The sequence below is a fragment of the Tursiops truncatus genome, chromosome 1 (assembly GCF_011762595.2).
Source record: "Tursiops truncatus isolate mTurTru1 chromosome 1, mTurTru1.mat.Y, whole genome shotgun sequence".
Lineage (NCBI taxonomy): Eukaryota > Metazoa > Chordata > Mammalia > Artiodactyla > Delphinidae > Tursiops > Tursiops truncatus.
Genome location: NC_047034.1, coordinates 122,896,337 through 122,919,596, shown reverse-complemented (window position 1 = coordinate 122,919,596; position 23,260 = coordinate 122,896,337). Strand labels below are relative to the sequence as shown.

General features: G+C 38.5%; 1 protein-coding gene and 1 pseudogene across 3 annotated transcripts in view; both read right to left on the bottom strand.

Moving 5' to 3' along the window:
- Positions 1 to 5,773: 5,773 nt before the first annotated feature.
- LOC117313925 (protein-L-histidine N-pros-methyltransferase pseudogene) lies at positions 5,774 to 12,644 on the bottom strand (annotated as a pseudogene).
- Positions 12,645 to 12,793: 149 nt separating this feature from the next.
- Positions 12,794 to 23,260, bottom strand: part of PTGER3 (prostaglandin E receptor 3) — a 69,478-nt gene continuing 59,011 nt past the window's right edge. For all 3 annotated transcript variants that reach the window (XR_012324268.1, XM_019919528.3, XM_004312300.4), the window contains 2 exons: positions 15,534 to 15,625; positions 12,794 to 13,020 (listed from right to left, as the gene is read on the bottom strand). Coding sequence is in view for 2 of the 3 variants with exons in the window: in XM_004312300.4 (XP_004312348.1) it covers positions 13,017 to 13,020; positions 15,534 to 15,625 (96 nt within the window). In the remaining variant the exon portion in view is untranslated. The remainder of the gene's footprint in view (positions 13,021 to 15,533; positions 15,626 to 23,260) is intronic.

Sequence of the window (23,260 nt, the reverse complement as noted above, 5' to 3'; positions counted from 1 at the left end):
GGGAAGATCCCACATGCAGTGAAGCAACTAAGCCTGTGTGCCACAACTACTGAGCCTGCGCTCTAGAGCCCGTGCTCTGCAACAAGGAAGCCAATGCAGTGAAAAGCCCGCACACCACAATGAAGAGTAGCCCCCGCTCACCCCAACTAGAGAAAGCCTGTGTACAGCAACAAAGACCCAATGCAGCCAAAAATAAATAAATAAAATCAATAAATTTATATTAAAAAAAGAAACTATAATTATTTTCTTGTGGCTAATATAATTTCTAATATTCTTTCTCTTCCCAATCAATTTTAAACACTGGAAACATCTTGAAAGATACAATGAAAATACAAGATTTGTAGCCAGGCAAGCCTGGGTTTGAACACTGGTTTGATCATCTAATATGTTGGGAAAGCAAGGTAATTAAATCCTAATTTAGAGATGGGCCTCAAGTTTTTCATCTTTAAAATGGAAGTTTACATTAACATTCTCATAGGACGGTAGTGAGTATTGTATGAAATAGTGAAGAGAAAGCATTTTGTAAATTTTAGAAAATGTTACTTCTCTTTTCCCTTTGCATCATATAGATTCACATTGTTCTCTGATTCCTATTCCGAAGTAACACACAGTCAAGATTTTATTAACTTAATAAATATAGGAAGCAAAGAGGAAGGGAGGGAGAGAGGGAGGGAATGAAAGAAAAATCCCTATTAAGAAAAACAATTCAAAAATAGGGTAGAGATACTTTTCCTTCTCTGAATGACCTGATATTTTTCTATCAGCAGAGATTGGAAGACCCTGGAGTTATTCTGCCCTTGGCCTCTTTCCCCAGGAGAGACATAAGAGATATATAACCTCTTTATAACATTTCTGACAATATCACTAGAAACTGGTCATTTGTTCCAAAAGCGGAACCTTCTTCTTGAAAGACTTTTAGCCCTGTTTGATTTTGTCATTTATTAATGGATTAAATTTTCTCAGAAATATATTTTAGGGCTGCTAATCTCATCACTATACACAATTATACATTTGTCTTTCAGACAACTGACCAGATACCTAACGTAAACCTATGAGACAGAGGAATTTCCCAGTACCCAGTCTAGGACTGGTCTTAGCTGAAATTTTGCTGTTTATGCCACCTCAGGTAGCTATTTCCATCTTCACCTAATAGGAGAACCTCTATGGGTTTAGGCAGTTATCTCCACCATAAAGAAGGCTTAGTTTCTCATACAGTTTCAGAGTCTGAAATGTGAAATGTGAAATAGTTAAGTACGTGGTGAGTGTTGTCAAATGGATCATATCAATGTGTTCCCTCTATTTCCAACAATCATTGGTATATAGACAGATACCCTAGGTAATTACAGGCATTTACAATTAGGTTTTACTGGGAACCATTTCAAGAAAATGATTTGTTCAGCTGTGTACTAGATTAGTAACACAGTTGGGTGTTGGCAGAATCTTCCACTGTGACTGTGAAAACACAGCAAGAAGTGTTGATACAAAAAAGAACTTTAGAAATATGCTGAAAGTTTCATTATTTTTCCAAAAACTATTGCATCACTTCCCAGAAACATAAGTCCACATCTTTTCAATCATTATTTTTCTTTTTTTAGACTATTTGGGGCGTACATAAATACAGCAATGAAATGAAAAAGTACAGCCAATGGAATTTTACTGGAACAACCTGTAAATCAGGATTAGATTAACACTGAACAATGTTCTGTGTGATCATGAATAGCTTTTAGACACCTCCAGAGCACCCACATGACCTGGTGTCAACAGTCAGACCTACACATCAAAGAGACTAGGACAGGCACTTGACAGTCTACCCAAGATGAGACTTCAATTAGCAGATAAAACAGAGGTACCACTGCTTGTGATGCTCTTTTGAAGGTTTATCTCTGCACAGGCATGAAATCATAAATAAAAATCTCCAAATAAGCAAGCTGACTCAAGAAGGCAGTAGCTGGACCACCGTTACCCTCTGGGCTCAGTAATAATATCATATACCTGTTTGAATGCCCACTTGTTCAAATGACTTTGTAAATCCTTAATTATCCTCTTTTAAATGAGTAGCATTTGGTTTCCCTTCAAACTTCAACCTCTAGATAAGTATATTGCTCTGATTTGGAACTTACCAGAGTAAAAATGTGACTATTCTAAGCAGTGGAATCAATCTGAGTTGATAACATAAGTGCAGGAATTCTTACAAGCTCCCACTCTTCCCAAAATAAATAGAGCAATTTGACTTTCATCTAATTTGTTCATTTAAAACCTGGTACAAACACAAATATCTTTCCCACCACTTGTTTTATGAGCTTTTTACTGTTTTTTTAATTTATATCTGGAAAAACTTCCAGATATTTCAGTGTCAGAAATATGATCACGTTTGAATTGTCTTTCTTAATTGGATCCAGGGCTGGCATGTGTCATTGAGATATTTAATCCTAACCCATTAAATCCCCAAAGCATCATGATTTAGGTCTTGTGATCTTGGAGTTTAGATTTGGCTTCCTCCCTGAATCAACCAACCATTCTGTTATGGTTGAATTGTTCCCCTGCCCCAATCAAATCCATATGTTGAAGTCCTAGCCCCCAGCACCTCACAATGTGACCTTATTTGAAAATGGGGTCATTGCAGATGCAATTAGTTAAGATGAGGTCCTGCTAGAGTAGAACGGGCCCCTAATCCAATATGACTGGTGTTCTTATAAAAAAGGGAAATTTGGACATGAGACACACACACAAGGAGAATGCTATGTGGGGCAATATGTCTACAAGCCAAGGGATTCAAAGATTGCCAGCAAACCACCAGAAACTAGGAGAGTAACATGGAACAGAATCTCCCTCACAGTCCATGGAGGGAACCAACACTGCCAACTCCTTGATCTTGGGCTATCAGCCTCCAGAACTGTGAGAAATAAATCCTGTTGTTTAAGCCTCCCAGTCTGTGGTACTTTGTTATGGCAACCCTAGCAAACTAATACACATTTTTCACTGCTGCGGCAGCAAATAGTCTCCTTGACTGATTAGTGATTCTCTTTTTATCTCTGTTCCTACACATTAAATGAGAATATTTTGCACATTAGTGGTGTTCTCAGTTAGCCTTCAAAATGATGGACATGTTTGAAAAAAGGACATTGTCTTTCAGCATTGCCTTGGCCTTCCATAAGGTGAAAAAAGATGAGACTTAGAAGAGAGAAGAAGACAGTTTTTTATCTGCTTACACCCTCCTCCAAAAAAATATCGTAGCCCCTGGCTGGGTACATACTAACACTGAAAAGCATTTTGATAGAAGTGTGAGCCTCAGTCATAAATAGTTAGAGCCAGCTGGGCATTCAGCCAGTGTTTTTAAGGGAGGAGCTAAGCAACAGGAGGATTTCAAGTAGGAAAATAAATAACAAAGTATATTTGTAATCAGGAAAGAGAGAGGAGCACTACCCTGATCATTTGGAAAACCAAGGAGTCCACAAAACCAAGCTACTCTTTAGAAAATAGAAAAGGAGGACTGATGTCAAGGGAAAAGCAGCAGTCAGCACCTGGATTGAAGTCATGACTTTCCTAGTCCTAGGAGAATTTGGATCAAGTGAGTTTCCTAAACTGCAGCTACACTCCCAACTTCCAGCTCTCTGGACCACATTTGACATATGGAGTTCTCAAATTTTAGTGTGTGTGAGAATCACTCGGAGGGCTTCTAAAACACAGATTGCTGGGTTCCAGCCCTGGGGTTTCTGATTCGGTAGGTCAGATGCAGCCAAATAATGTGCATTTCTCATAAATTCCCAGGTGATGCTAATGCACTGGTCTAGCAATGTACTTTGAGAACCACTGGACTACATCAATGTTGTCGCATCTGCTTGTTGAGAAGAATCACCTAGGAGAAGCTTGTTTTAAAAATACAAAATCCTAGGTCCCATGCCAAACTTTCTGACTCATAACCTCCAGGGAAGGGACCAATATTTTCTATTTTAATAAACTTTGAGTGATTAGTATGATTAGGCAAGTTTGAGAAACACTGCACCAAGTCTTCATGAATTCCCTTTTTGCATCTGTCATTTTCCCACATGGTACCAACGGGTGGGTTTTGCAATATGGCAATAGTTGTACGAGCAGTTAAGAATAGCACAATCACTGAGTTCTGTTAAGCCTAATCTGTTGATACTGTCTATAGGCCAACCATAGAACTGCACTTCTCTTCACAGACAGATGCCCTGGGAGAAGTCTTTCTTAATACCAACTGGCCCTGGTACTGTGATGTAGTCCAGAGCCCACACTGAAATAGGCCCAGGTGATGTAGCTTTTGCTGGCGACTCTAATACTTCTCTTTTGCTCCTTATTATCCCATAACCATGCCTTGCTTCCAATATTAATGGGGTCTCTAGCCTCAGGTTGTTTCCTCTTTAACTTCACAAGTACTTAGTGTGAGTTATACTCTAGGAGTTTTATTTCAAAACCATTTTCTCTTTTTTTTGGCAGGAACATCCTTGCTGTCACCTGCAGAGGAAATCTCACTGGCTCGGCAGCTGGTTGATGGTAATTCAAGTTAACTGATTAAAGGGTGGTTGGGGATTTGCAAAGAGCTTGTAGTAAAATTGATTGGGGCCCAACTATGCCTATGTGCTGCTTTGGTACACATATAATTCCTCAAATCCAAATTGCAGCCACTTACTCAAAAGTGAGGCATCCTGTAAATGGCTTTCTTTGGACCATCTTTTACCTCTGGGGATTTAAAGTGATCTTAAGAATAGTGACCTCAAACATATCATATCTAATCTTTTCAGCAACCCTAAAATGTGTTTGCTACTCTTTTACAAACAAAGAAACTGGGGCTAAATGAGATTAAATATAGAATCTTCAAGGTCACATGACTAGCTAGTGTCAGTCAGGATTCAAGGCCAACTATACAACTTCAAAGCCTGAGCTGTCTCTGCAAGACTACAGTATTCTGCCTTTGAAGAAATTCAGGATCAAGTTGGAGAGCAATATTTCAATTTGTTATTTTTTTCTTGAGTTTCTGAGATTGCATCTAAACTGCAGTCGAGTGAGATAAGGTTGTAGCACTCTCTCAGTTTTGTCAGTTACTTCCACAGAATCTCTGCCAACTTCAAGTGTAAATACAAACCTAGTTCTGTGACTGGAAAGTCAACAATTGGATGGTTATTCAGAAAGTGTGGCTAATTACCTGCTTTAAGTAACATAAAGACAGTTTGGACTTTGATTTATCTTGAACTTTTGCTTTTGCTCAAAGTCTCATTGCTGATTGTTTCACATCTTCTTTCTGTTCTTTTTTTTCACCAGCAAGGACTTATTGAATACCAGTTCTATGCCATACACCAGACTCAGGGATGAAAAACATATCCCTGCCTTGGCTAGCAGAGAAGATGGGCAAATACACCAACAAATTACAACACAGATGGACGTTTTATCAAGAAGAAGGTTTCCTGATAGAAGTGGTACTTGAGTTGAAACTCATGGAAGATGAGTTAGGATTAATCATGTACAGAAGAGGAGAAGGGAGTATCCAGCCGAGAAGGTACATTATGAGGAAAGTACAAAAGGGTTGGACAGCAGTTTGGCATTGCTGGAAAACAAGGTGGATGTGGAAGAGGAGACCAAAGGCTCAGCAGAGACTAGATTGTAGAAAGCCCCATAGACTAAGTTAGGTTGTTTTAACTTTATCCCTAAGGTTATAGGAAAAGATTAAAGATGTTGTGAAGGAAAATAGCATAAACAGATTTTCATTTTATTAACAAAGTATTACTCTGACAGCAGATATGGAGGATGATTAAAGGGCCCAAGACCAGAATCAGGACATGGGTTACTGGGATAATTCAGATGGGAAATGATGGAGGCATAGATTTAAAACATGGCAGTGATAATGTAGAGAATTGAGAAATACTGGTAGGATTAATAGAACTTAAAGGAAGGTTAGATATATAGAAAGAAGATTAACTCAATCTTTAATTTTTTTCCAAAGTCATATTTAGAAATATTACTGTTTTCCCTATTCCCTCCAAATTCTCTTAGTATGACATTTACTTAATTTTGCTTGAACATCTATTTCTTTTTTTTATCTCCAAAAAAGTTTATTAGCATGATTAAAAACATTTTCTTGAATAATGATAGAAATTCTAAACATGAAAGAGTATCAGTGGCTATATCCTATAACCAATATTTGCAACTGGATGGACAGCTTTATTGCCAGTCTTCATTTTATTAAAAACAATCCATATTTATTGGTTTCATGTGAAGTCATGACTATTGCTTTGCCTGGGAATGAGTCCCTACTGCAATTAACTATAAAAAATATCTTCCATAATCGGAGTGTGACCTGCATTACTGAGTAAAGAGTTTATAAAAATCCTCAAAGAGTTGGGTTTTTGATTTTTAAAAACATTCCTTTTACACACTACAAAGAAATAATTAGTATTTTGGCTTTTAAAATTCCTACATGATATTTAGAATGGCAGTCCCCAAAGGTCCTCCCTTCACATAATTGAGAACACAGACCCTCTTCCGGAGCATACATTCTTGGGGTGGACTCTGAAGACTTCAACCTCCACATGTTTATACTGGTTTGAGAACAAAGACAGCATCATCCAGAACGTAGTAGTCATTATACATGTCACCTTCACACAGGTATGGCAGTCTAGTGAAAGCTTTGATAACAAAACCAGCTTTTCTGAAAACTTCAGGCAGACTATTCACTTGTTCTTCCCAGTTCTGTCCCTTGATTTCCAAAATTTCTGATGGTTTATCTCACTTGCCACCGTTTTCCACATAGGGATGAAAAGGTAAGACCAGAGCAAGGATGACCCTGCCTCTAGTTGGCTCCAAGACACTTCTGATATCTTTTAGCAAAGTCAGGGGCTGATCACAGCGGTCCAGCAAATTCAAGCAGCTGATGACATTATACTGGAACCCTGTATTCTGCCATTCATTTATACCAAGTACTCTGTATTTCTTCTTCTGAAGCTGCCATATCATAGTTTCAGACAGCTCAGTGTCGTAAATTTCTTCAAAATGAGGGCTCATAATTTTTGTGACTTCTCCATCTCCACCACCTCAATCAAGAAGTCTATGCGTTTTCCAGTCTGGATTAATTTTAAGCAGTCTCTGAAACTGATCTGGTGAAAAGACAAACATTGAGCCTCTTCCTAGCAACCCATTGATAGATGTTCTAGACATAAACAGGCTAAAAACAGATGACACAAAAGAGTGATATAATTGGATAAATGGCCAGCCCGGTTTCTCAGTGCTGTTGTTTATGAAGATCTGTGTTGCTTGATCAAGCTAACTCTGAACAAAGACAGCCTGGAGTGATTCACATAATTTCTCTCTGTTGCACGCATACTACTGGTGGTTCTCCTTCCCGCCGCGCGCGGCGGCCGCCGCCGGCCCGCCGGGGCCGCTCGTCATGTTCACGTACAGGGAGCGAGTGAGCGGGCTCCGCAGGGTCCACATCCTCTGCGCCAGCCACACGGACGCCAGGCTCAGACACAGCCAGCCCGCGAGCAGTCTCATCGGGGGCCGCGGCCACTCGCTCGGATCACCGCCGGCGCCGGGGCAAGGAGGAGGACGCGCCACCGCCTCCAGCCGCCGCCGCCGCCACCCAGGATCGAGCCATTGCGCCCAACTCGCCCATCCAGCCCCTTCAGGGACGAGGCCCGAACATCTATTTCTTTACCAGAAGAAGCAGGAGCCTCTCCCACCACCACAACAATCAGCAAGTAGTTATGGAGCACTTATTACTAAATCATACTTTGTCTAGTTTTATAACAAATTTACATCCCTTTGTTTTAATCCTGAATTTCTATTGGTAGTCTCTGTTTGGTTTAACCCTGTATTTTACATGGCATTGTGGTTTTTTAGTGTATAATCTCTTCTTCCCTTCCTGTGCCATAGTATTTTAGTGCTTATTACTTAAGTTCTCATGTTTTCTATGTATACCTGCAATTTTATTCTTTATTATTTTCTCTAAGTAATTCTGAATAAGTACTTCTTGTCTATTTCCAAAGCATTTAAAAAGATTTAATATTTCAATTATAAGTTAAATACACTGATAAAAAAAACATGATCAGCAACCACTAACTTTCTTTAAGAAATCAGCTAATGACTCTTATTCATTTACTATGGCTCTGGTATACTTATTTCGAAAAGGAAAACACTATACTTTGCTCAAAAAAGTAATAAAATGAAAATTTTCTACTGCCCTCATATGTGCAAATTATGTTCATTTTATTCCACAGCCTATATATCTTCAGCAATACCTTCATTTACTTCTAAGTGTAGTAAAATTCAGCTCATATACCAATGTAAGAAATAGCTAACCAAAAGACAAGTTAGTTTTATATGTAGTTTCTATCTCACTTATTTTTTTTCTAACAGCAATCACCCCATATTCAACAAATATTTGCAGTTGTTTTCTTCAAGAAGTCTAAAGAAGACTCTCTGCACCACTCAGATTTAAAGACTGACCAAAACAGCACATCAAAGAGGAAAAGTGAATAAAGAATCAACTATCAACTAAATGCTACCTTTCCCCATATTGTGCATACCTAGTGTCTTAAGCATCACTCAGATTGCAGTCTGGCCACTTAGACTTGCCATCAAATTTTTATTGAGCAATTTCTCTGTGCTTACCACAGTGCTAGGCTCTGTAGGTACAAAAGCAGAGGTCCTGCTCACAAGGGGCTTACAATATGGTTGAGTATTAAAAAAAAAAAAAAAACTACAAAAGCTCTTAAAAATGCATATTGTACAAATTATTTTTATATAAAAAAGCATTTCAGATAATGACAATAAAATAAAGTCTTAGAACATGAATAAAGAGAGAAACATTTTAATCCATGGGGTAAGCCTAGGCATATTTTGAATTAAAATATTTAGTAAAAGCCTGGATTAATGAAACACATAAGTACAAATATTTTTTAAGACAGCTGTTAAACATTTAAGTATTCATAGTAATTAATTAAAAGCATATCAAGCAAGGTATATTTTATTCAGATCCTTAAGGTGTCTGAATAATTACAATTATCTTAACAATAGACTTCTTTTAAATGTGCTTCCAACTACTGAAGATGTTGAAAAAAAATTTTGTTCTCTTAAGTAGCTTATATGGTTTCCTTATAACCTAGTTTTCATTATTTATTTAACTTTTAAAAGTCGTTCTTGTAGACACTAAAAATGTAGACCAATTCAACACTGTCTGAATTTTCATATATTTCGTGGACCAAGGTCCCCTTATAAGATACGTATACACATTTACATACAAAAGATAATGACTTTAACTCCTCCTTCCTTGGGAGAATTTGGATAAATATAACTTCTGATGGAAGCTCAGTCTTCGAACTCTAATATTCCCTGTTTCCTTTCCTTGCCCTGGCTCTGAGATCTCAGCATGGCTTGGCATGCCTCTTCACATTACCCTGTCCCAACCTCGTTTGGGAACAGCATAGCTGGATTTTTTTTTGCTTTTTTTTATTTTGTTTCACACTGGGTTGCAGTGGTGCTGAATGAAATCACTGGCTCTGCAATAGAATGTTGTTAGAAGTAGGCAGGAGTTTATTTCTTCCAATGCAAAAGTCATAGGTCTATATGTAGTCAGGAACCAGGTCTATACAGCCCATTTTTTGTGGTGTCAAATACTGTTGTACTAGAGCTATGAGACCCATGAAGAAAATATAAGAAATGTGTCTGTCAACCATGAAATAGAATTTTGTCAAGGGAAAAAAGACAGGCATAACGAAAATATTTAAGGAATAATACAGTAATTATCGAAATGAGCACTATATAACTTCAGAGCTGGGGAGAGAAGTAAGCAGATAACAAAAACATAGTAGTCCTCCCTTATTTTCAGGGAATACATTCCAAGACCCTAGTGGATGACTGAAACCACAGATAGTACTGCATCCTATATATAGTATGTTTTTTCCTATACCTAAGTACCTCTTTTAAAGTTTAATTTATAAATTAGGTACAGTAAGAGATTAACGATAATAACCAATCGTTATTGTACTAGCTTTTTTTCCTTCTTCACAATTTCAAGAATAGAAGAGTTCTTCTTATGTAGATTTTAGCAACCTCAGCATATTTTTTTTTCTTTCCTTATTAAATTGAGAACTTTCACTTAAAGGAAACATCTTACACTTAAAGAAGCACTTTACAATTTCTCTTTGGCATATCCGAATGACTAAGCATCACTACTCTTGGGCTTTGGGGCTATTATTATTATTGTTATTATTATTTTTGGCCACACCTCACAGTTTGGGGGATCTTAGATACCTGACCAGGGATTGAACCCCAGGCTGGTGGCAGAAAGCGCGGAGTCCTAACCACTGGAGCACCAGGGAATTCCCTGGGGCCATTATTAAGTAAAAAGCATATTAAGTGCTTGAACCCAGGCACTGCAAAACCTCAACAGTGGATCTGATAACTGAGTGGGCTACCATGTGACTAATGAGTGGGATACAGGGGGCAAAGTAATGATTCACATCCCAGGTAAGACAGAGCGGAACCCTAGGAGATTTCATCACGCCTACTCAGAGTGACATGCAATTTAACACTTATGAATTGTTTTTTTCTGGAAATTTCCACTTAATATTTTCAGGTTGCGCTTGACCACTGGTAACTGAAATCACAGATAAGGAGGGGCTTCTGTACTTAAATTGTCCAAGGCCTAAGGACAAGGTGAGATTCGAACATATGGGAGATGAGTAGGTTTTGTGTGGGCAAAAGTAACCATGAGGTTTTAGAATCAAGAAGAATAGCATCCAGGGATCTGTTGTTACATAACGTTGATTCTGTCCATGACATTTCAACCTACAGTCAGGAAGCCAGTTTATAGTTGAAAGTGAGAACTCATATTATACAGTTGGAGGTAAGTCTAGATAAAGAATTAATCACAGTTAATTACTGAGTTACTTATTGAGTACCTATTGTGTTACACTCACTTTACGTACCTTTTCACAATAACCCCACAGGTAAGTATTATTGTCTTTAGTTTACAGTTTAATTCATTGAGACTCAATGAAATTAATTAATTTTCTCAAGTTCACAGAGCTAATGAGTGGCACAGCCAGATTTAAATCCAAGTTTGATTCCAAAACCCTTGCTTTTATTACTAGATCACATTGTCTTATAAATGGAATATCATTGTAATAAGTCTCACATCCCACTGTGCTGTAGGGAGAACAGTAAACCTGGAATCAAAAAACTTAAACTTGGATCTGAATTCCTACTTATGTTAGCTAAGTGACATTGGGCAAGCCCTCTGTAAACCTTACCCTCTTTTGTAAAAATAAAATAGTAAATAGATGACAGCTAGACAACCACATAGCTAGATGATGGACAGATAGGTAACAGGAGTATGGGTATTCCTATTGATGGTCTGTAAATTCTACTTGCTCAATAAAATATGTTGAATTTAAACCTGAATAAAAGGATTGTGCACAGCATCAGTTTCGTGCCAGTTACATGGTGCTTGAATTTCAATACATATTTAATGAAAATAATTGTAGTTTGAAGCTAATTCACACTGGTTCAACTAGCCAGAAGGAATGATTCAACTATTTTGGTTTCATCTCATTGACAGAAATGACAATAGAGTCACAGTATAGGCTCCTATTGCAAAACTACTGATACCATATTATCATCTCTTTCTAAGATATCCTCGTAGGTGACAGCATGACCCTTAAGTGCCTAAAGAAGGGACACTCAATAAATATGTGTTGAATTAAGTGAATGGGGTGAGGGAAAAGAAGGAGGAAAGGAGTGGGAAAGAAAGACAAGAGAAAGAAATGTTGGTTGAATTTATGAGCAGGTAAGTGTACATTAGCTGAGAGATAGTAGATGACTCAAAGTATTTTTTTAAAGTTCACAGAATTTCTTATTTCAGACAAACTAGACCCTTTTATTTCATAAAAAAGTAACACAACTTGGGCTTCCCTGGTGGCTCAGTGGTTGAGAGTCCGTCTGCCGATGCAGGGAACACGGGTTCGTGCCCCGGTCTGGGAAGATCCCACATGCCGCGGAGCGGCTGGGCCCGTGAGCCATGGCTGCTGAGCCTGCGCGTCCGGAGCCTGTGCTCCGCAGCGGGAGAGGCCTGCGTACCGAAAAAAAAAAAAAAAAAAAAAAAAAAAGTAACAAAACTTGATAGTTGATAACTATGTCATTTATTAATTTTGTCTTTTGTATGCCACCCAAGAAGAAATTGTAAGAAATGCTGAATTGATAGTGGTGGATCAGAGGCTGCACCTGGATTTTTTAATGCTCCAACTCAACAGTTCACCCCTTAGTTTCATTATTATTTTCTATGACATTTCAAGACAGCTCTTCGTTGCATCACACCTTTCAGTCTTCAAAGACAGAGAAATAACAATTATGCTGATTCCTGAATTACTAAATGACATATAACCAGAATACAGACTTAAGGACTTTTAGTTCCCAGCTTAGCCCAGAAGAACACATCTCCAAAACATTAATCACACATTTTGCATAAATATCTTTGGTCATGGTACCCTCCTGCCTTCATTTGGCATCTTTTTCTATCTCGTGAAGTTTATGTCTTATTAATTGAATTCTTGCTCTCAGTAAGTTGACTTTTCACTGACAAAATCTTTTACTGATTTTACAAACTCATATTGTAAAATCAAAACTACCATAAAATGTAAAGATATCCACATCAGTTGAGATTCACATAAGGGTTTGAAGTTGGGGTAAAACTCATGAAGGATGGGGTTTTCTTTTTCTCATTTTTTCATCAGTCACCACCTGTGCAATTGTGCCCAGCTTCTTAAATATATACCCAAAATCCAGTCCCAGAAACCAATTTTTAATACTCAAAGACACATATTACAGTAATAAACTTGGTCTCAGTGGATATTACTGACAAGAAAAAACATTAAAATTTTTTAAAAGATGAAAAAGAAGAAAAAATCCAAATCAAAATATAAAATTCTCCTTCTCAAGTAGGAAGAAATACACAAACTCAGGGAAGCAGGAATTGCAATAAAAAGTCCAACTCCGTTCTTTCATTATCTGTTAGAATAAAGAGAAAAAGATATAGTAAGCATGGATAGGAATACTTTTGTTTTTGTATGGTGTGAGGACTAAGATGTAAGTGTGAAATATAATGTCCTAGACATCAAAACATTCTTGTTTGAAGTAATTACATCTGTGTTTTGTAAATAAAAGCAATTTAAATAATTCTGGATTTGGGATCATGTAAGCCTCCGGCTCATTTAATTACACTAAGTGTATGCTTTCATTCTGAGCAATTTTTCTGGTTTCCAAGATTGTAATCCAGAAGAATAATCAAATTATAAAACTATATCAATTGTATAAACATTGAATGGTCAAATAATCTTGCCTTAAAAACAAGCCCTAATCAGTATATAACCACACTCTAAAAACATCAAGAAGAGTACTGATTAAAAGAGCCATGAAATACAATTTTTCTCCTATCAAACCAACAGAGTATTGTTTGTGTGTTTTAAGATAACATACAGTGCTGGTTAGAATAAAAGCAAAGTAGAAACTCTCACACATTGCTGAAGAAATTTTAAATCTCTAGTAATTCTTTTTGAAAGCAGACAGACTATAGGCATCTTTCAAGAATATTAAATATTTATATATTATTTATTCCTTAAAGTATACTTTTGGTAAAAACAATCACAAATTTTTTTTTAATTCTGCATTTCAGCCTTTGGGTAATAGATACAACTCTATTTGTCATGGTGCCAAATTTGAACATACATAATGATTAAGTAAACTATAGTATATTCTTTTAATAGGCTATTACATAAATATTAAAGTTAGTTTAAAAATAATTTGTAAATAATCTGAGGAATGCTTATTTTATGTTAAATGAAGTAAAAAAACAAGACACAATAATGAGTATATATTATCATAAGTATGTAAAACTAAATCAAGGAAAGTGTAGGGGAAAATGAAGAGAGAAATACACTAAAATGATGGTGGGTTTTTCTTGAGTAGTGGAAGTAAAGTTTAGTAAGTTGCCTTTCTTTCTAATTTTCTTTATTTTCCAAAGTTCCTATAGAGAGCCTGGCTTATTTATATAATGAGAGGAAGTACAATAAGATTTACTTTAAAAAATTAAAGGTGGAATTAGCATGAACCTACCAATAATGAGATGGGAGCTGGGTATCTCCCTTCTTTTCCCTTCTTTTGTTTTCCAAGGGATCTGTGTTCATAGCAAAACAGTGCCTGTAATATGTATATTACAGGCAGATATCCAGGGGAAGGATATAAGATCGTAAAAGTGAGTTGAGTAAAAACTTTATTGGCCTTGTGATTTTTGAGGTATGTTCCAGAAGCAACCAGCTTATTCTTATCCTTTGGGCATTGTTGCACAGTATTTATTGAAAAACACATTTAGATCTTGCCCTGAAGAACAGAAGTGATTATCTCTCAGTTACTGCCACTATGGGAGAACAAACGGTCAAAGAAATTGAGCTGCTTGAATGTCCACATCCGTTATAACAACTTATATTGAGTAGAGGAGCTATTGTACCCAGCTGCACCCAGGGAATGAAATAAAACGAACATGCTGACTTTCCATTAAAAATGAAGGGTTCAACTTATTTGAAAAGACATGTGCTATCTTTGAAAATAAATTAAAACTTTTTACATGCTCTCATTAAAACAAAAAAGATCACACAATGCAATGATACACAGAAGACTATTCATTCAGTTAACCCTACAGTCAGTAACAAAAATATTGAAAGGAAATGTTTGAGGGAGGAAATTAGTGCTCGAAATTTAGTCTGACCAAACGTGCATCACATTTGGCATTATGTTCTGCTTTCTGCAATGTGCATTCATTGAAATATATGTTTTATACAAAACAGATATAATCGAAAGAGCAAGTAAGAGTGGGCTAAACACATGGTGAACATGCTGAGTTCTGGTGCCTAAGCAAAACAGGGGTTACTTAGATTTAAAATACTCCTGGAAGGATGGGATTAACATGTACACAATACTACGTACAAAATAGGTAACCAATAAGGACCTACTGTATAGCACAGGGAACTATACTCAGTATTTTGTAATAACCTATAAGGGAAAAGAATTTGAAAAATAATATATATATATTATATATATGTATTTTTTATATATATATATATATATATAATATATGTATGTATAACTGAATTTCTGTGCTGTAGACCTGAAAATAACATGACATTGTAAATCACCTATACTTCAATTTTTAAAAAATTTAAGAAATACTCCTGGAGACTGTTCTTACTATGAAAAGTGATGTGCAGGCTCTTTCACTACATGAGAGTTGGTCAGTTCCAAGAGCAGCCTGGAGCCAGTCTCAGAAAGCTTAATTGGAGGAAATGTAAGTGAAGTTGTAAAAAACAACAGTAGCTCCTCTGGGGAATCTAGTCCTCCTTAATCAGATGTGTGTGCTTAGCTTGCATTTTAATTCTTAGAGGTATTCTGCCTTTGTAACATGAACTCGGATCAGAACAGAGAGATGGGGGAGGGCTAAGCTGTAGATCCAGACCGCTTCTACATCTCACCTTTCCAAGTTGTCACTCCACATCAAGGTTGAGGAGCACTGGTGGGGTAAAGAGGTGGAGCTGGATGCATAGTTGTTTGTGTGGTGCCTGATCTGTGAACAGACAGAGGGTTTCAGTGGACGAATTATTGATTATGACTCCTTTCATCAGATGACACTTCCCTGAACATTTAAAAAAAAACAGCAGAGCCCCAATCCATACATCAATGCCCATCGGTTATGACCGAGTAAAACAAAGATGTTTTAGATATCATCTCCCCGAGACTGTCTCATTCCTGCCTCTGTGCTTTGACCCACACTCTATTTCTTCCCACACTGACACACCAGAGAGCACACCAGAGAGCACACCAGAGAGCACACCACACTTGAGAGCAGAAATCGGGTCTAATATGACTTCAGGAGCCCTAGAACATTTATCACAGCATTTGTTAAATGCTGAATGAAAGCTCACTGACTTCAAATGGTCTTTATACGTAAATCTAATTCTACCATTCTCCAGCTTTCAGTGGCTTCCTGTTGCTCTTAGGGTACAGATCAAAATTCTTAACATTATCTGCTTGATCTAGCCTCCAGCTGCAACTCCAGCTTTGTTTTGAACCTTTTGCTACCGTGTGCTCAGGCCACTCTAGCCATCCAGGAACATCACAAACAGGGTCATCCTCCTGCCTACCTCAGGGCCTTTGCACTTGAAGCTTCCCCTACCCAGAGTGCTCTTCCATTCCCTCATCACCTGGCTGACTACTACTTGTCCTTCAGGTCTTAACTTGGAAAATCACTTCCTCAGAGAATACCCCGTTGACCAGGACTGGTCTCCCACTGTGTGACCCACTATTTTCTTTTCAAGAATTCATTGTAGTTTGTAACGACTAGTTACTTGTGTGATTATTTGTTTAACACGAGTTATTATCTCTAGGTTACAAGCTTCCTGAGAGCAGAAACCATGCCTGGTTTAGCTTATCACTGCATCTCCAACAGCTACCACAGTGCCTAGCACATAGGTGACCGTCGGTAAGTATTTGTGGTCTGAATGAACAATGCTGCATAATTTGTCCTGAGGCCCATCCCTCAACAGCATTCTACAAATAATCGCTTAAATTCATTCGATGCAATAAAATATTGAAATATACACATTTCGACAAAGTTGAAATACATAAAAAGAAAATATACCTGAAAAATGTTTCCTTTTTATACATTTCTTAGTAATTCTCTTACAACTAGCAAAATGAAATGAAATTCTTATAAGAAATTGTTACAAGAAAGAACAAAAAGAAATTGAATTCAATGTATCCTTAGTCAGTCTTTTTTATCAGATTGCTAGAGTCCTTTTGTTCTCTAGAGTATAGTTAAGATCATTTTAAATAGCATGTCCAACCCAAGTGTCGTGACATTATATAAAATGTCCAGACAGACATGTGATTCTCCAGTTCTTGACTGTGTTAAACAAATAGACAATTTTTTTATTTTAGGAAGGCAGTGTTACTTGAAGGACAATAAAATGACATGTCTTCATTGCAACAAAAAAAATATAATTTGGCCAATATTTATTTCAGAGCAAACACAAGATGTTCAGGGACACTTTTTATAGAAACATTGTGGGTCTGGAAGAATGGTCAGAGTCGAGGTCAAAATAGAAAAGAAAAACAAAACAGATTTTCCTCTTCATTCTCTGAGATTTTCAGAATCGCCTGTGTGCCTATGTATGAGAAGACCCTTCATATGTTAAAGAGCAATCTGGTTAGGTTGGGTCCCTTCACTAGAGGACCGCTAAGTTTCTCTTCCTGCTGTCATGCTGCTTAGGTTCTCATTTAGAGGACTGCTTTAACTAAGTAAATACACTTGGGATTGCATTATTTGTTGGCCCAACTTTAAGAGCAAATATAACAGTAGGCATTTGGGTATCATATGCCTGTCCAATGTCAAGTAGCAGGAAAAGAAGGAACTAAAGAGAAATGAGGCGCTGCAAGGTAATAGATGAAGAGCCGTGAGTTCTGAAGCATGGTATTGTGCCCTGTTCCACTCCCTAATCCACTCCCCTGGTGGAACCCATCTCCCTTATGGACATTCTCCGTGATTCACTCTGTCATTCACATTACAAAATTTTGCTTCACGGTCACACCTAATTCTGCAGCTTACTCTGCCCCTGCATTTCATGCCAATTTTCTCTCCTGTGTGTCTGTTTTATTTCACTCCTTCTCTCCAGTCTTCACGTCATTGTTCAGATTCTCACCCTCATTCTTCTTGTCCAGTGTATCCATCTGAACTATATGAAATTCACATTTTTGTTGGATCAAAAATGGTTGTATATTGGAATTTATACCTGATTTAACCTAATAACAGCCTTCTAACTAACTAGTGTTTCTGACTGGAGTCTTTCTTTTCTCTAACACATCCTTTGTATTGTTTCCAAGGCAAACCTTGGCAAATCCTAAACATCTTTGAAGGTTCCCCACTGCTACAGGATAAAGTTCTGAAGTACCTAAGGTGTACCACTGAGTGGTTCCAACCTCCACTTCTGGGTTTATCTCCTGCTTCTCCTCTTCGTGTGACCCTTGATTCAATCCTGTAAACTATTCACACTTCCAGAAACCTGCCAATGCTCTTTTACACCTAATTACTCTGGAGTTTGCTATTCCCTTTCCAAAATGCCTCTCTCTACTTCTGTCCAGAATCAATTATACTTTTCCTCCAAGATCCAGTCTTTTGTTTTCTCGGAAAAGTATCTTTCCTTCTATCATATTACCATGGCATTGTATACATTATTCAAGATGTAATTATCTCATTATATTGTACTGAATTGGCCAAAACGTTCATTTGGGTTTTTCCTTAACATCTTACAGAAAAACCCAAATAAACTTTTTGGCAAACCCAATACTTATGAGTGTGTCGATTTCTCACTTTCTGATTCATAGCAGGAGCCCAATAAATGTTTGTGAGTAAAACAGCATTCTAAGAAATGATTGGCTCTCTCTCCTCAGTAGTCAACATTATGAGGCCAAGGACTAAGCAAATCTTTTGGCACACATAAGAACCTACTAGGTGGAAATCACCTTATCAGGCATGATGATATGTTCATATTTTAAGTTTCTTTTGACTCTAGAAATGTGTAGTCTCTGTATGTCCCATATAATACTTGAGAATATCCATGGTTACATTTCACCTAACTATATATCTCTCTAATTCACTGGACTGGGATGAAAGCACTTAGACACTCAGTGCACTTTTTAAATGAATCAATGAATAATAAGTAAGGACTGTCTTGTGCTGAGCATTCCCAGAAGCAGAGCCTGAGCCAAGGGCTTGTATGCAAGTGACTTATTAAGGATGTACTCCCAGGAGAAACAGTAAGGGAGTGGGAAAGTAGGACAGAGAAGGAGAAGAAGCCATGATATGGTGAGATTTTAGGTAATTCCAGTCTCAGTCTGAAGCTTTGGGAAACTCTGGAGTGTAAACTACACTTCAGCGTTTATCCCATCTCTAGACAAAGGGTCTGGGCTTTCCTACTCCCATACCTATAAGTCATTGCTGCTTTGGGGAGGAGTAAAACTCATAGGTTATGCTGGTTCTGCCTGTGGGTGAGCCTCTGAAGGTACTGGTGTGAACAGTTAACAGCAAAACAAGCAGAAGCTGGGGTTGGGTATAGAACTGGTGTACGGGATCCGACAGGTTCTGCGTAGGGATCCAGTCATGTGGGATACACTCCAAGCAAATATTTGGCAAGTTAAGCTTAGCTGGTAGTGGAGGAGACTGCCTATGTGTGTAGACTGGGGAGCTCTGTTCAGTGGGGTGTCCTGTTGAAAATAATTTTCTTCACTCCTGCTACTGATGCCTGGACTCCCTTTAGCTAGTGATAAAACTTCTTAATCTATATTGAGAAGCAATACTTAAAAGGGAATTACCTTGGGTGGAAGGAAGAAAAGGTAGAAATATTTATGTCAGGCAATGCCAAACTCTTTTACGTTTAATCCATTTAATGCTTTACCCCTTTAAGACACTGAATTTCATCCACATCAAAGTATGAGTCTTTCCTGAGAGTGTAGGATTTACAGGCGCTAATGGGCCTCTCTTAGACATCTTAGTTCTTACCACCATGAAGATACTGTCCAGCTCAAAATAAGTCCTCTTCCTCTTGTTTTAGCTAAGCTTATAGCTTTGTGTCTTCTTCCCAAATTACCAAATATGTATAATACCCAAGCTGCTAGCATAGCTGGTCCTCTCTCTGGATATGAGAACCCAAAAATTTTCAGTTAAAGCAGCTTTATTTACTCAGCCTTATTACAGGATATTTTTAAAGATTCCTGTTAAGATAGAAAAGACTATCTGTGTGTGTGTGTGTGTGTGTGTGTGTGATCTTCACTTTGAATTTGACTCTTGGACCAAATTATTTTCCCTTGGCAATTGCGATAAAAAGATTGATGTATGAGTGGCCACTCCAGTCACCTGAGCACAACCCAGTTGTTGGATCTGCTGCCATGGCTTGTGGGTGGACCCTGGCTGTTAGTGGTTTGGCTGAGGATGCCGTATGCCTGTGTTCCTGGAGCCACCCTGCCTCTGTCTAGTGAACCCTGCATTAGTCTGTCTGTGAGGTTCCTTTCAGAATGACCCAGCTGCACCACAGAGTTCAGACTACTCTTCAGCCTGTTGCTAAAGTTCTCTCCGTTTACTTCGCATCATCTCACTAATTTCTCCCCATCCACTGTTTGACCCTGAACAGCTGAGGTGTATGGTCTGATCTATTGTCTTCAGAATTTCAATGCCAGATGTGTAATATATTATAAAGGCTAGCTGAATTCCTGAGGAACACAGAGAAACCTATTTGATGATTAATTACCTTCCATCATCTCTAACTACCTGTGTCCTTGTTATAGATCACCCTGCACCTATAGCTAACCCTCCCTCTTCCAACTTTCTGTTCACTGGCTCTATTCCACTGCCTTCAAAAGTCATAGGCTTCCCTTATCTTGGGAAATAAAATACACACAAACACCTGTTCTTGAATGCTTGTCCCTTCCCCTTTCTGTAAGTGTGGTCCAATCTCTCGCTCCCTTTACCACCAGCTTCTCTACATGATATATCCGCTACTCTTATTTCCGCTCCCTTCAACTCCCTCCTAAAAGCCCCAAATTATAAAGTTCTTTCCCTTTGTCGGACACTGTTCTAAACATTTGACAAGTGTTTATTCTTTGAAGTTTGCACTACTATCTTCTCTCCACTTGACAGATGAGGAAACTGAGGAAAAGAAAGGTAAAATAACTTGTCTAGGGTCACCCACAGGTAAGTGGCAGAGCTTGGATTCAAATGCAGACAGTCTGGTTCCAGAATACATGCTAACTACATTCTACATGTCCTCTATAATTGGATTTCATCCCAGTGACAGTAAAACTAGTCTCTTGGAAACTTTGGAATTTACTATCATCTCTGGTATTGTAGTACTTGAGCTAGATACACCTATGCTGCATACTAAGATCTAATATTTACAAGATTGTCCTCTTTTTATACAAGTATAATGAAACTTCATTAATTTGGAATGAACAAATTGTTCTGATGAGGGCTGAACTAAATGTTGTATTTTCATGATGTATAAAAAGGGGTTAATTGGGGACTTTCCTGGTGGTGCAGTGGTTAAGAATCTGTCTGCCAATGCAGGGGACACGGGTTCGAGTCCTGGTCCGGGAAGATCTCACGTGCTGCAGAGCAACTAAGCCCGTGAGCCGCAACTGCTGAGCCCATATGCCACAACTACCGAAGCCCGTGTGCCTAGAGCCCGTGCTCCGCAACAAGAGAAGCCCACGCACTGCAACAAAGAGTAGCCCCCGCTCACCGCAACTAGAGAAAGCCTGCATTCAGCGATGAAGACCCAACACAGCCAAAAATAAATAAATAATAATTTTTTTTTAAAAGGGGTTAATCGATCAAAGAAATAAGTAAAGCATGTAAGTCAGTAGGGGCAGAATTTGACCTACTCCAGGAGAAAAAATATAGATAATTTTAGTATATTGAAGTGCAAATATGTGACAAAGTTATTTTTTATAACTAAAAAACAGAGCTAGCTAGCTTGCAGCAAAGTCTTGCCTGGAATTCAGTCTCCTTATTTCTGTTCCATCATAAGGCCCCATAATCAATCTATAGATTTGATTCACTTGTAAACACCCCCAGAGGATAACAGTTATTCAGCAAACACTTGTTTCATAAAAAAAGGAAGAGGTGGATAACTGAGCAGTGTGAAAAACTAAAATGTGACCTGGCCAATTATACTAGTCAGTGAACCCCACAAGGACAGAGATTTTTATCTGTTTTTGTTCACTGATGCACCCCCAGTGACTAGACCAGAGCCTGCCACAATGCAGCTTAATTACTGTTTACTGTTTAAAGGGTTTCTATGTGTTTTTACATAGAGTGCCTGCAAGTGGGTGGATATTGTTTCCATTTTATAGATGAAAAAAAATAAATAAAAGCTCAACAAAGTTAAGTAACTTGCTCAAGTCTAGACCTAGATCCAGGACTAGAAACTAGGCCTTTTGCTCCTAGTTCATTACCTAACAGTAAAAATATTGCTTTCTGATTTTTAAAAAATCAGTTAATTATTCTGTATAAGGGATAAAGATAGATATGGAAGCTTCAGCAACATTCTAAGGCAATGCGTACCGCTTTATCTACCGTCATTATGCACTTGCTGGTCTCGGAGTGAGGCATCGCTTCTACTCTGGGTCCTCCTATTCCACACTAGCAAGAAGAAGAAACAGGGCTTCCCTGGTGGCGCAGTGGTTGAGGGTCCGCCTGCCGATGTAGGGGACATGGGTTCGTTCCCCGGACCGGGAAGATCCCACATGCCGCGGAGCGGCTGGGCCCGAGAGCCATGGCTGCTGAGCCTGCGCGTCCGGAGCCTGTGCTCCACAACGGGAGAGGCCACAACATGAGAGGCCCGCGTACCGCAAAAAAAAAAAAAAAGAAACAGTTTTGCTTCTTACTCTTCAAAGCTTTCCTTCCCTTCATCTTTCTCTTCTCAGAGAGATGAAAGAGGTAGGTGCAGCGCCTTTTTTCTAACGATGGTCCTCATGTTCTCCCTGAGACTGAGCATACATCTGCACATACATAAAGGCTACATAAAGGCTCTAATGTCTGACAATCTCCTCCTCAGTAGAACTTCATCTTCAGGTTTTTACAGCCTTACAGTCCAAAAATATTACACTGAAACTCGGCTATGTGACTTCCAATGCTTCTGTTTTAACCTAGTCTTTTAAAGACGTTCTGCCTTTTTCTCCTTCTAAAACATTAAAATGTGTTCTAAAGAGAATAGACCTTAAATGTAATTCACACTGCTTTCCTCACAATAGTACAGATTGTAGAAACCCTAAGAATTCAGAGAAAGGGAAATAAAAGTGGCTTTTATTTGGGGGGTTGAGGTTTCATCAAGAGGTATAAGGTGTGAAAAGAATTGGTAGGGAGGAGGGGGAAAGCTTGAACAAAGACACATGCTTGAATGTACAAGAGTCAGAAAAGCACAAGTGGGCTTCCCTGGTGGCGCAGTGGTTAAGAATCGGCCTGCCAATGCTGGGGACACGGGCTCGAGCCCTGGTCAGGGAAGATTCCACATGCCGTGGAGCAACTAAGCCCGTGCGCCACAACTACTGCGCCTGCGCTCTAGAGCCCGCGTGCCACAACTACTGAGGCCCGCGCGCCTAGAGCCCATGCTCCGCAACAAGAGAAGCCACCGCAGTGAGAAGCCTGCGC